The sequence below is a fragment of the Pundamilia nyererei genome, unplaced genomic scaffold (assembly GCF_000239375.1).
Source record: "Pundamilia nyererei isolate P.nyererei 1_Seehausen unplaced genomic scaffold, PunNye1.0 scaffold00065, whole genome shotgun sequence".
Lineage (NCBI taxonomy): Eukaryota > Metazoa > Chordata > Actinopteri > Cichliformes > Cichlidae > Pundamilia > Pundamilia nyererei.
The window spans coordinates 2,480,506-2,494,701 of record NW_005187466.1 but is presented as its reverse complement, the minus strand read 5'-3'; the positions used below and the strand labels follow the sequence as shown (position 1 = coordinate 2,494,701).

The 14,196-nt window shown below is 40.2% G+C and overlaps 1 protein-coding gene across 2 annotated transcripts in view; it reads right to left on the bottom strand.

Moving 5' to 3' along the window:
- Positions 1–306: 306 nt before the first annotated feature.
- Positions 307–14,196, bottom strand: part of grk4 (G protein-coupled receptor kinase 4) — a 52,067-nt gene continuing 38,177 nt past the window's right edge. Inside the window, exons 10-16 of one of the 2 annotated variants that reach the window (XM_005735835.1) lie at positions 11,761–11,798; positions 11,145–11,234; positions 10,316–10,524; positions 6,816–6,953; positions 6,083–6,220; positions 4,734–4,865; positions 307–3,494 (exon numbers count right to left, since the gene is read on the bottom strand). In XM_005735835.1, the coding sequence (XP_005735892.1) occupies positions 3,438–3,494; positions 4,734–4,865; positions 6,083–6,220; positions 6,816–6,953; positions 10,316–10,524; positions 11,145–11,234; positions 11,761–11,798 (802 nt within the window). In that variant the 3' untranslated portion in view covers positions 307–3,437. Of the gene's footprint in view, positions 3,495–4,687; positions 4,866–6,082; positions 6,221–6,815; positions 6,954–10,315; positions 10,525–11,144; positions 11,235–11,760; positions 11,799–14,196 lie in introns of both variants that reach the window. The other variant, XM_005735836.1, reaches the window with a different exon arrangement.

Genomic DNA, 14,196 nt, shown 5'->3' with positions numbered 1-14,196 from the left:
ATCGATAATGGAATTGCTAAATTCTTATGAATTCCCATCCCTAGCTTCATCATGCCTTTAAAATGAAATCATTTAAAAATTGATTTTGTAATTACCTGGGTTATCTTTGTCTTACATTAAAATTTGATGAATGCTGAAACATCTAAGGGTGACAAATATGCAAAAAATAAGAAAAGAGTAAGGGGGGGGGGATACTTTTTTCCCCCCCAGCACTAGATCATTACATTTTATACTCTTCCAATCGATGGCCTTTTATTCACAGTAATAAAACAAAAAACACAGATCAAATAAGTCAAGACACAAGTATTTTTATACAAATGGCAGTGTATTATTTCATAATTACAAATGTCAGATATGGTACAACAACCAGTGATACAACTTGTACAAGAATTAACAATGACTGCAGTGGTTGAACGACATGACTGTACAGATACAAAATAAAGAAGAAAAATCAAGAAGTCCCAGGCCGAGTTTGAAAACCCATAATCCATCCATCATTTCTCCCTTTCTCGAAAATATTACTTAACTGACAAATCTGGACAAAAGAACGTGAAACCCCGCAAAACCTCCCAGCCTGTGTCGGTGGTCATCCCAAAGCTAGACTTGAGTAAACTAAATAACTTGCGCTTCGAAACGTCGCTGGTGAGCGCCATCCCAGTGTTCGGGAAGTGGCTTGACTCACCATCAGAGTCTTGGAGGAAAGGCAGAAGAGAAGGAATGCGCTTTATGAATTCAAAGACTCAGCTGGTCGCCTTGCGATTCATAAAGATGTCCTCAGATACCAGTGAGATATGTTGGCACTAGAAGGTCATAATTTACATATACAAGGAACCTGAAGTATTACAAACTGATACATGCTTGAGTAATAAAACATATGCATTTTTCTAAACAGGCATTACAATGCACTTAGTGCGGACATTCAAAACTGTTGAGCTGTTTAAAGTTCCTTTACGCAAAGGGATTTCTCTAAGAATGGACGGAAGGATAAAGAGGCTGAAAAAAGGCAGGATGTCAAAAATGTACTTGGTTATTGGCACATTTAATAAAGGCTGTCAGTCTTTCTCTACTAAATTCTTCAGATAACAAAGAAATTCTAATTTAGTTTATGTCGCTTTTGGTATCACTGGCAAAAAAAACAAAATAAAAACAACAAAAGTTTAAAGACACTTTTCCCATAGTCATTGTCAAAACACACCATTAGTGCAATGGAACGAAAAACAGAATTTCTTCACTGCTATATGGAAGGTGTAAGAGTAAAGATGGTCAAAACAATGATAGAGTCATGGGTGGTGAACAGTTTAGTTTCCTTGTGAGAATGAGTGAATCAGTTACATGTTAGAAATACATAATTTACAAGGTTTTTGAGGCTAAAGAGCTAAAAGGCTAAAATCTACAGAGGCAAGCAAAATCAGCTTCAAATGTGCCTGAGAGCAACAACAAACGAAATAAAGACACTAAGAAACTCAATGACAAGAAGCCGGCGACAGCTAGATGCACCCATCTGATTCCTGATAATGGAATGTGCAACAGGGGACAAACTCTTAGAATAAGCCACTTCTCCAAATTAGGTAATTACATAGGGGACCTATATGTGTGCCACTTTAAATGTATACAGTTTCAAAAGTGTTAGGAATTGAATCAAGCTCCTACATGATTCTGAAGCGCTGTATTGACAAAATGCAGACTTTGCTTTTGTGTAGAAAAAAATTTGATTAATCATTTAGGTTATACACATAAAACTAACATGTGCAGGTGGGGTATTCACAGCATTAAAAACAGAAGGTGGAAGTAAACAGCAACTGCCTCCAAAGCTAAATTCATAAAATGGGTCTGAAATGCCTCAGAAAAAAGCAAATGGTGAACATGTTTGTTTGTTTTTTTATATATATAAATGGGGAAAGTAAAGAAAATGTATTTGCTCTTGGCTGATTAACTTGGAAGGAAACAGGGCTGTAGGAAAATGTAAAACAATCTTGTTTCTGCAATTCAGAACTCAACTGATTGTTAATTTCTCGGCATCTGCGCACACGAGCAACTTTCTCAGGTCATTCCTGAGAGAGCAACATCCAAGCTCTGAATATAGTAGTCAAAGGTGCCCATCATCAGTAACAAATTCTACATGTATCTCAAACAGTTATAGCTAGGGAGGATAAATGGAGGCCAACTAGCGATCAGCCAAGCACAAAGGCCAAAGACGGCTGACATCTGAACCAGCGGATCAGGCGCAAGAGTTTTTGTTGTTGTTTCTTTTTTAAAGAAGCAGTTGTCAGCTGCAGGCCAGGTCTATGTTACATTTTCAACATCGCCTCCTTTATCATCTGTCTTCCTGTTCCAACTCAGTCAAATGTGTCCAAACACCCAGAGGCTTTCTGGTCTGCTTAAAACCATATGCATGCTAAACAATTCAAAACAACTGGACACAGTCAGAAAAGGAAATAAAAGCCAGAGAACACAGCAAAGAAAAAAAGACGAGGAATAGAGATAAATCACCCCAAAAATATTCAACCTAAGTGAATAATGTAACAGACTTTTACTCAATAGCTGTGCATCTAAAAATTAATGTTCTGAGCTTTTGCAGCTCATGAAAAAAAGATTTCTAGAGAGGTCCAGTAATGATGGGGATCAGGCTTCATGTTACTGCAAATGGCCTCCACCATATCATATTTACTATTTAACTCTTACACGTGCTAAATAAACCACAATTAGGAGTAAACTCGCCACCTCTGCTAGAACTGGGTCGGTACAGGCACCTAGAAGACAGTTCACTACACGGCCACCTGCATAACTGGGCTGAAGAGAGGGATCAGATTACCTCAACCAATTTAAATACACAGGGGCAGTAAGTCCTTGAAACAGACAGGAAAAGTTAGCAACGGTAGTCTAGATTCATTTTTAACCCCGTTTCATTAGAATCTACACACTTCATTTAGAACTACCTGAGCCTTGAGGCATTTGGAGGCTAGGGTTAGTTTGAAACCAGGCAGAGCTGATGTACTAAAAACATGTCACGCTGGCCAAATCAAAGACAAAATTACAGCTCACAAGAAAACAAAAAGGCCTTATGCTACATTGAGAAAATAAAAAGACTACTGGTACTGTGCTTCTTAAAAACAAAACAAAAAAAGCTCCCCAACACACTTTATCCATACTCATTCCAAAAGAAAATAAAAAAGGAAATAAAAATGTAAATGTATGCATTCAAGTGGTACTTTTATGGCTTTTTGTACAATACAACCTTTAGTGAAAATATACATCTAGACATAAATTCAAGTACAAATGTACAAAATCTTTAAACTCATACTTTTTTCTTTAATTATAATACACTTTTAATACAGCTCATAAATACAGGTCAACATTCACTGAGTTCCTAAGATTTGCGCTCGGTTGGAGTTTGTGGAGAAGTTCTGCGGCGGAAGGGTGCAGGTGAAGGGAGTGGTTTAAAGTCGCGAGGGCCCTTCAGTCTCGTCATCGCTGTAACTGCCCTCAAAACAGATCTGGGAAGGAGTAAAAGTGAGGATATATCACTAACATTGGAAACCTGCATCGCTGCACCAGCTCACATGTGCAAGATGATGTCACCCTTGCCTGTAACCCTCACTTAACCACATTAGATGTGGTTTTTTGGTAGGGCCAAAGCTGGAATTAGTAAAATACTCAACTGCAAGCGAGTTAGAAGATGACATACTGCAAGACATGCAATTCAACGTATCCATAATAACCAGAATAGCAAGTGGGACTGCTATGTAAATGTGTGCTGTTAAAGCACAAGCTCTCTCTAAAGATGTGAGCAGGCATCTTTTACTGCAAAGAGATGGCTGATCTTTGACTGATGTTCATTTTCTGAATCCAAGAGGGACCAGAGAACAGTGTCTGCAGTCTTCATCTCAGTCGTCTACGATCCTGACAGCTTCCACTAATAAGATAAGTTGGCCTGGAAGTAACCTGAAAGTCTAAAACAGGTCAGGAAGGGGGAAAAAAATCTGTAACTCTCATTCTCCTTATTATCTCTCATGTTCAGTGCAGCTACTTTTCCACATAGGGCCAGGCATATTTGGATGACTTTTTTTCCCCATGATTTAGAACCAGAATTTTTGTATTTACTCTTGTTAAAATTTGTTTGATAACCTGAAACACCCAAGTGTGATGAATATACAAAAAAACAAACAAACCCAGAAGACATCAGGAAGGGCGCAAATACTTTTTCATGACTTGATACAGTATATACACACAATATTGCCCCACCTAAACCATGGGACCCTAAAGGGCAGTAAGGGCTCACGTATCTTCTTATTCAAATCTCTGGGATCAAACAGAAGTTGTGACAAAAAAGGTAGGAATCTGTGTGAAATTACAAGAATTCAAGGGAAGTTTAAAGCACAATATAAGGTCCAGTAATAACAAACAGGAGGGACATAGTGAAAATACCCTGTAAGCTGAACAATCCTGCAAACAAACATGCTGTTAGAATCATTTATCATCACTGAATTTACATCACTATTAGCACATCCCCTAAGCACAAATCACCCCTTAAGAATATGCAAAGCGTTTAGTGAGGAAGGGTTACAAAGAGAAGACGGGCCTTATTCAAACAAAGTTTCACAGCTTAGAGATAATATTTCAACATGCTGAGTTTGGATAAGGCCTTGGGAAAAAAAAGAAGCAAGGAAAGTAGGAAGAAAGGAAGTACCTTAGCCCCCACCCCCTCGCACAGTTGCCGGAGCACTAGCACTTGCCTCTCTTCTGAACAGGCGGTAGAAGAAGCCTCTCTTTGGTGGAGGGTTAGGCCGGTTCATGTCCAGGTCTGGGCACAGTGTCCCGTCTGTCTCGTAAACGTTGATTTCTTTGAAGCACTCCATCTCGATCATCTACACACACAAAGAGAGTGTGAGTAATTAAACCTCAAACAAGTGGAAATTAGTTAGTAGTCAAATCTGCTGCAAGGAGTCTTTTGAGATGCTCCCTGCTAATAAACACACACATAAAAATTTATATGTTGAACATTTTGAAAATAAAGTCTACATTTCAAGGTTAAAGCCAAAAATGTATTTTGAAAAAAGGGGAAATGTGGAGATTATCGTTGTTGTTGCAAGACAAACCGCCATGTTTGCTATACCCTCTACAAAACGCAATGTTTAGAGCACCCAGTTAAACAAATTGATTGGTCGTCTCGTGATATAAAATACATCCACTTTATTGCACGAAGGTGTAACCATCGATAACCTTGCATCTGTCCATTGCCAGCCCTTTCCTTTTGTCCGCTCTTTCAGGTTGTGTTTGTCCGTCGGACCAGATGCAGCTTTTTGCACCATCTTTTCATCGTCCTCATATTTATCACCACACTTTATGTGCTAAAAGAGAAATCATTTCTTTCTTGGTTACAAGAAAGGGCGAAGGTGGCTCAAGAGTTGGGAGTTCGTCTTGTAATCAGAAGGTTGCCGGTTCGAGCCCCGGCTCGGACAGTCTCGGTCGTTGTGTCCTTGGGCAAGACATTTCACCTACCGCCTACTGATGTTGGCCAGAAGGGCCGATGGCGCGATATGGCAGCCTTGCTTTTGTCAGCCTGCCCCAGGGCAGCTGTGGCTACAACTGTAGCTTGCCTCCACCAGTGTGTGAATGGGTGGATGACTGGATGTGTAAAGCGCTATACAAATTTGCCATTTACAAAAACCAATTCTTGAGTATGATTTCACTAACTCAGAGGGTACAGAAGCTGCGGCAGTTTGCCTTGAAGCAAAGACTGTAATCTCCACATTTCAACTTTTTTCTCAAAATAAAATTACAACTTTAATCTTGAAATTTCAGCTTTATCCTCAAATTGGTCGTTAATATTTTTTTCTTATCGTGGCCTTAATACTCCTTCGTAGGAGTGACTGTCATTCCCTCTCCATTCACGTTGGACATTTAGGACATAACTGAACACCTGCACTTACACACATGCGCCAACTTCACATGCAATGTACACTTATTATTACTCTGTCTTCCAAATTCATCTTAAAGCAGAGTGCACATCATTTATGCAGGTGTTTCTATGTGCTGTGGGTGTAAACAATGACATCATCTCAACGGCCTGAGCTCGCAGTACCTCGTTCTGCCAAGGGATGGAGACACTGCCTGTGACAAACTTGGAATAAAAGTCGTCATCTGTGGGGTCAAGGTTCACGCCTTTGACAGTGGAGAACTGCTCAATGTCCAGGACATCTTTACAGTACACAGCTCGAGGCTAACAGAGAAAAAAAGAAGGAGAGCATTGGAATGACTCAGTGATGTCTGAATGATAAGGGAAACGCTAAACCAGACATAAGTGAAATCAGATGGATTCTTGATTAACATGAACTCTTCACATGCTTAGGATTTCCACAGTGCTCTGTTTTTCCTCAACGTGGCCTACTCTTGTGTATAACCCAAAATAGAACCACAGATAACACTATCTATTTTCAACTATTGATTTAACCCCTTAGGTCAGTACTCTCCCTCCCTCATTCCATTTACGGCACTGAAAATCCAATGACTTTCACTTTTTTTTCTTTTCTTTTTCTTTTTTTTATCTCTAAATCCCAGTTAAAGAAAACATAAACCCAACACAAAATTACAGTGCTACAGAGTTTCTGGTTAAACTAAATTTATCTGGGAACATCATTGCCATTAAAGAAGGGCAGCTAACATAACGACAGTGAAATTACACACCCACTTCTCACCATGATAACAAGCTGCTTATGTGCGTTTGTTTACTGTGACAGTGGCATTTCCTGCAGAGTTTTTCCAAGCTCTGAAATGTTCCTGTGTGTACTGTGAGTTTGGAGATGTGAGGCTCTTACATCTGGGATGAAGGGAGGGTCCAACATGTTGGCCTCCAGTCGTTTAAAGTTGATATTTCTGAAGATGGGGTGCTGCTTGACCTCTATGGCCCCGCCACCCTGACAGCCCAGTCTCTCCTTGGGGTCCTTGGCCAGGAGCTAAGACACAGCAAAAGAAGAGGAAGAAGGAAGACACTTATAAACACTGCAACCTTCAAGAATGATCTGCATTTGGCTCAATTGACCGAGGTAGATAATTTTATTGCCTTATACATTTCTCACTAGAAAGGACATCAAATTAAAAAACCCATTTAATAAATCACACACAAAGAAGAGGGTGGAGGTTTCCTGTGATGCAGGCTTTTACGACTAATCCCTCCAGTTCAGTGTATACAAAACACACATAGCTGAGTTGCATGTAATCCTCTTGACTGTTTGTTTCCGACCCCACATAATCTAATAAAGACTACGCAAATCCATATGCTCAAAGGTTAATGCAGCTCTATTATGGCTAGAATTAGAGAGCGTCACTGTAAGGACTTCTGGGTAATATTACCAGCACACCACCTACAGTGCAGCAGGCTGACGGTGCGGATTGAGGGCTGTTGAGTGGTTTGATACTAGCAGACACTCTCACTGGCCCCGTTGTCACCCTGATGCCGATCGCTTTCACAACCACCAAACCGGCGGCGTCTCACTTTTCACCACATCTTTTACGCTCTCTCTCTCTGGTTGTCCTTCGTTTCTCTTGTTCCTGTGCAACTCTCGTCCAATTTACACCAGGATTCAAAGCAGATTTTCACTCTCGCTTTCTCCTCTTGAAAAATCACATCACTTGTCTATTTTGGGATGTGGTAATAGCCATCTCTTTGGCACAGCAGATATGGTCCCCCACCCCTCTCCTTTGCTGCATTCTCTCCTCTTCCTTATTTTCTTTCTCCCATTTCTTGCTGAACCCTTTCGTCTCCCTGCTCCCCCAACTCCTCCTCTCCCTGGGGAGTCTTTAAATCTGCTGAACCGTGGGTCACAATGTTCCACGGCGTCACACAAAAAAATGTACCAATGCTGCTTATAAGCAGAGCAGCTCAGTGGCTCCATCATGGAGATTGTGTCAGACAGAGGAGGGGGGGGGAGATAAGCTAAGTGAGCTGAAAGAAGCAGCTCATCTCCTTAAACAAACTGAGACACAGGGTGAAATGACCATGTATCATGTGAATTAGGTAAACAAAGCTTTTCAGCTTTTTTCAGCTCGCTGTTTTGTCTTTACAGTGAATTCCAGCCAGTAAAACTGAAAGTGCTCGCCCAAGCCAGTGGTGTGATTCCACCAGATGCAACTCCTCTGAAAGTCTATTTTTGACAGGAGCCGTGTTGAGGCGCACAGAGCAGAAAAGAAAGGCAGGGAATGCAGGAACATCATATAGAACTATGCTTAAACATACCGTCCAAAAGCTGACTGTCACAATCCCGCCACAATGACACAAAAGGAAAAAAAAACAACATCCAACCAAAAGCATCCATGGCTGCCCGTAAAACAACATGCATGACCTTGACCTGGAGGCACAAGATAAAATAGGTGATCACTGTTTGCAAGCGGAATTCTGACCAATACTACAGCATTAATTGTGATTCCTGTGAATTGGGATCGATAGATAGACTAAGAATACCTTGGCATGGCAATTTCTTCTGACGATGCTGTCTGTGTTGAGAGCTCAGTGGATCTGCGTTCGACTACTCCGCCTAGGCTGCAGTGTCGAGTGCAGATCCACTGAGCGCAGCGCAAGCTAGCAAGACAGAAGCTAAGCTCGTTGCAACATGGCAAATGCCTCAACGCTACCCGAAATTGAACCTCCCCCACCCTCATTCAGATCTGGCGTTTGGAACTATCTTGGTTTTCATGTGAGCATGACCCTGATGGTAAGTGCGTCATGGACACAAGTAAAACAGTATGCCGGATGTGCCACGCAATGCTCAGTTGGTGGGAACTAGTGCGCAGTTAGCTTGTTAACGTGTTGACGCTGTCCAGCCCCACGCACGGGGCGATCCGCGGTAACTCGTTAACAGAGATTTTCCGCGTTATGACGTTAAAGTCATTTTAACGAGATTAACGGTGATGGATATTTACGCCGACATCATCCTAATGCAAAGACAAGTGGAAGCAGACAAAAACAACAAGCACGCATGCTACAAACTTTACCCGAGTCATTTACACAGCCGTTAGCACTTGATTCTCCTTATGGGGACCTGATATGTTTAATATGCTGCTGAGAATATAGCCCAGAAGAAGCGTAAAGTATAGCTTTTATTTTGAAAAGAGCCATTTCTCTGTAATAAACTGTCCTTTCCAAAGATGAGTGATTTCTCGATCAGATAGGTTTATTTACTTTTTTTTTTTGTTGTTGTTTCAGCAACATTACATTTAAAAACTGTACTTTTGAGTTAAAATATATATTTATAATTTTAATAAATGACAAATTAAAAAGGCATGAACATTTTTTTGTATTGAAAAAATATCAAACCGTGACACCCAAGTATCGAACCGAACCGTGAATATTGTTTCCAGGATCAGCAGCTATGTCAGCTAAAATGAAGGTAAAACTGATAAACCCTCCACCAACTCAACCCCAGTTTCTCCAGGTCAATGCTCTGGATACTGATGGGAGACACTGCAAAGCTTCTTATGACAGCAGATACATAGGTGCCATTCTGGAACAGCTGGACTAACTGTGGAACATGAATGGGCTACAGGCACAGTTACAGGTCTCATACTAACAGCAGTGACAAGGACATTGGCAAAAAGCAAAACCAGTCACAGGGTTTTGCTTTAGCAATAGTCTCTGCAATCCCTTTCCCTTTTTTGGGGGTTTTGTGGTTGCTGCCTCTCCAGTGCACCTGTTGCCACCAAAGCAGGTGCCAGATTCAGAACTTTTCAATATTTCCTAATTTGACAGAAAGATGAAGTTTAACTTACTTCAAATAAAATGTTCCCTTAAGTTGTTGAGCAGTGTAGTCGTCTACCTCAGTGTAAACAGTGTAGCTTTTTCACAAACAGAGAACTAGGCACACACTGACAGAAAAAATGTGCAGTACGGTAATCTTGGCTTGTTTCTCACCCACTAATTTTCTCCTTCCTACCTGAACTGAATGAATGAATATAGTTAAAAACTAATGTGTAGAATTTGGTCCAAGTTAACTCAATATATAAAATAAAAACACCTCTTTAAAGATCTTATAGTAATTTAGAAATTAAGAATTTGTAGTAACATAACTTTACTGTAAAATTCAGCAAACGAGTTTTGCTTTAAACCAAATAAAAGCTAATAAATGAACAAAGAAAGAAATAATGCTACTCAGAACATAAAAGTAGCTACATATGACAATAATGACACGCTATATAAAAAGACCTGAATATTAAGTCATTGCTGCCACCACATCACTTTGTATCTTCATTTGCATTTGTTGGTTCCCGTCCTTCCACCTTTCACCTATTCTCAAAACTCTCGCTGTCATTTCTTCAGCCTCACCTGTCTGCAGATGTCTTTCGCCTCCTCAGAGAACTTATCAGAATATTCCTCCTGGTCCTCCCGCACTCGTCTGTCCACCTCCTCACGCTTGACACGTTCCTTGCGCTTGCGGAAAGGTGACTGGCCCTGGATCATCTCAAAGATCAGACAGCCCAGCCCCCACCAGTCCGGACTGAAGGTGTAGCTCTCATTCTGGATCACCTCGGGTGCTGAAACGGGAAGGAGTCATGAAGGGTGAGGAAAACTGACAGACAGCTGTAAAATCGGAACTTGAAATGTTGGCTTAACGTCGAATCGCATTTTTCCAGAAATTTCAGCGTTGCCAAAAAACCACCATACACACGGCCCGTTTTACTGACAGTGTCACAAAATGAGAGGACGTGGTATGCTCATCATTAGGTCTCAGGTGGCCATAAAACTCAAGAGCTGCCAGTATGTCCAATACAATAAAACAGAATAATATTATCATAGGTTGTTCTGTCTCGACTGTACCATATGGCACATTCAGTTCAATTTAATTTATGTAGCATGACTTCACAATTACAACAATCACCTCAACATACTTGCACATTGTTTTTAGATGTGAGAATGTGCCAGACTTTGGTCTTTTACAAGTCTTGTCAAACTCTTCCAGTGTATCGGAGGCATAAGGAGAACTGAGATAGATGCTGAAGTTCAAATAAGGAAACCCAATACATGTGAAGAGAAGTTAGCAGAACAGTGCTGTGATTTTGCTAAATCAGTGCCCTGAGCAAAGACTTGAGAACAAAAAGGAGGAGGAAGATCGACATCACTGGGCACAATGCAATGAAAAGGAACCAGTTCTTACCCATGTATCCAACGGTGCCTACTCTCCCTCGTATCGTCTCCCCTTCAGGGATTTGCACAGCAAGGCCCAAGTCTGAAATTCGAATATGTCCTAAACGATACCCACAGATTAATCGCAAAATGAGAGAGTGTTCAATTTATGTTTCAGATTTAAATGCATGCTTTCTTAACAATAATTTTCAAGTTATAACTTACAAGGCACACGACAACATGCACACAAGACATCCACAGTGCCGTGGAAATGGCCACGTTACACTGACTTTGAACAGAAGCGGGGAGAAGGAGAACGAGGGGGAAAGAGCGGTGCTAAAAATGAGCACATTCCTCAATTTCAAGATATGCCCAATTTAGAGAATAAATGATCTAAGTGTGAGTCAGAGGAAAGAGCGTGATGTGAGAAACTTGAGATGACTTTTCAGCCCCAAAAGATGGGGAGACATTCTGCTGCTGGGCTTGAACATTATGAACACGACAAGTTACAAAGTACGTGTTTGTTTTGGACATTATGAGCCACAAGTTACAGAAAAAAAATAACGACAAAACAAAAAAATGTCTTTGGAACACACGTGAAGTAAATTAAACAAGAAAGCAACAGTGAAAAAAGAGCTAGGACATACCACGGTCATCCAGAAGGATGTTTTCAGGTTTCAGATCCCTGTAAAGAGAAAAAAAAAATGACACATTAGAGATGAATTCTGATTTTGTGATAGTTTTAACAACAGGGAGAGAACATTAAACCCTTGGATAAATATTTGTATTATTTATGAATTCACTATTCTGTTTTCATTAGTTGCCTCTTCTCTTCTTGAGCTACTACAGCCTTTCATGTATCATATATCTTTATTTGCTTCATTTATTGCACCGGCCTGTAATCTCCTGGCTGAAGCTTTAAAACTTAAGCCTTTTTTAATTAAGCCCAGTCTATTCTATTCTATTTAACTTGCACAGCAACATGTTATTTTACTCTTTTGTAATCAAATCTATCGGACTGCTGCCAACTTAAAACCACAATGCCAACTGTGAAGGTTACTGTAACACATGCTGAGATCAAGACGCACGGCATGTTGTTATAACTACACCGGCCATGTGCATGTGGGTCTTTTAAGAACATCAGTGTTTATGTTAACATTACTCTCAGGCCCCATTGAGTTTGACATGTGAATTACACCTCACTGAAATCAGTACACCATTAATCTGGTCACACTTCATCATTCAAGATTTCCTTCTGCACCCTTCCCACTGTTACCCTCCGGTGGAATAAATCGCTTCATAACACCAGAGCTGGAACAAATGGTTGGAAATAGTGCTGGGTTTTTTGTTGTTGTTTTTTTCAGCCATCTTGAGCACTGAAGTTTGCCACTTAGGTCTTTTTCCTCAATGTATCCATATTATATTACTCTGCTGGGTTAAATTTGTTTTCAAAACGCACATTATTATTCTCTTACTGTACATTGTTACTGTACATATCTTATCACCCCTGGCCTGTTATGCACCATTATAGTTCCTGTTTCTTTAAGGTCAGACTGGACTCATACAAAGCCCAGTTTGCTTTGACTGGTCTGTTGGAATGACAAAAATGAGGCACAGCTGGTTACATAATGGCGTAAGGTTAAACTATAGCTCCAACCACAGTATAGCCACTGAGATTTTTGATGGCTGTGATGACTTGGAAATCCCAAGTTATACTTTTATGTTTATATATGTCATCTATTTTTAATCTAAATGTGACTTTTTTCTTTATAAAAAGGAACATCCTGGTGTATTTAATATGAGAGGGTTTTTTTAATGCAGCTACAGAAAATTAAGATGGTACACAAGCCTAGGCCAGAAGGCTACGCCCTCACAGTAGCTGAAAAATATAGCTAACATTGCAGCACAGACATAAATTTGTCACACAGCATAATTAGTACAAGTTCAGGATTTTAACACTTAATAGCTGCAGATTGAAAAATAGCCTGGTTTACATTAGTCTTTATGAGCTTCTGTCACTATTTTACAGTTGTTCCCTTGTCTGATTAGAAAAACAGAAAAGCGTGTCAGGGAGAATGGGTTTATTAGGAATTCTGCTGTTTTAAAATACAGTTTATAGAAGTACACAGAGTGGAAGAGAATAAACAGGCGGTAATATTAGTCAAATTTACCCTTAGCCACACTCTAATGTATCTCCAAATATATATCATGTTTGGATATTGTATATTTCCTACATATTAATTTCACTGGATGCTTTGCTCAGCCGGTAACAGAAAATTTGGTGTGCTGTAGCTCAGACATTTCACAGTTAAAAGTGATGAAAACCAGCTCTATCAAGGAAATAATGGCAGGCTATCCAGGTGCAGATGGGTGCATCTGGATTTAGCTGGAGCAGCTCTTCATTCTTTGTTTAACTGCATTTTAAAGTAGACTCTTAGTGGTTATTATGCCACCAAAGTTACATAGATACCAGAAAAGTTTGGACTACAAACAAACTTTTTTGCAGCTTAACTGCAGTGTTTTCTGATGTTGAAAATAACCACATTTCATCTAAGACCACTATAGGCAAAAACAATTTCTGTTCCATCTGCAGTAATTCATATTTGGCAGAAGGCTTCACCTTTCCATTCACATACTTGGAAAGGCAGAGGTGGGGGAGCAGCAACAAGACAGTCAGCCACAATCAAATATGGAAACATGACATGAAATATGGAGCTGGGTTCCAAGCAGCTTGCAGATCTATACTGAAGGTAGGATAAGGCAGCTTAAAGTATGCCTTATGTGAGATTTACTAGTTAGATTTGTACAAGGATCTTAGCTGAGCCACTGGGTGATGTGGGTTAGCACTGAGATCAGGTGATTTATCAGGATCTTGAACTTGACAGAACTGAACTGCCAGAAGTAATGTTGGGCATGGACTTTAGCCTTTGTAACTTTCCAAAGGTTTTACAAGCACTTTAAAATAGTATCCTAAAAATTTGCAATACAGGGAGTGCAGAATTATTAGGCAAATGAGTATTTTGTCCACATCATCCTCTTCATGCATGTTGTCTTACTCCAAGCTGTATAGGCTCGAAAGCCTA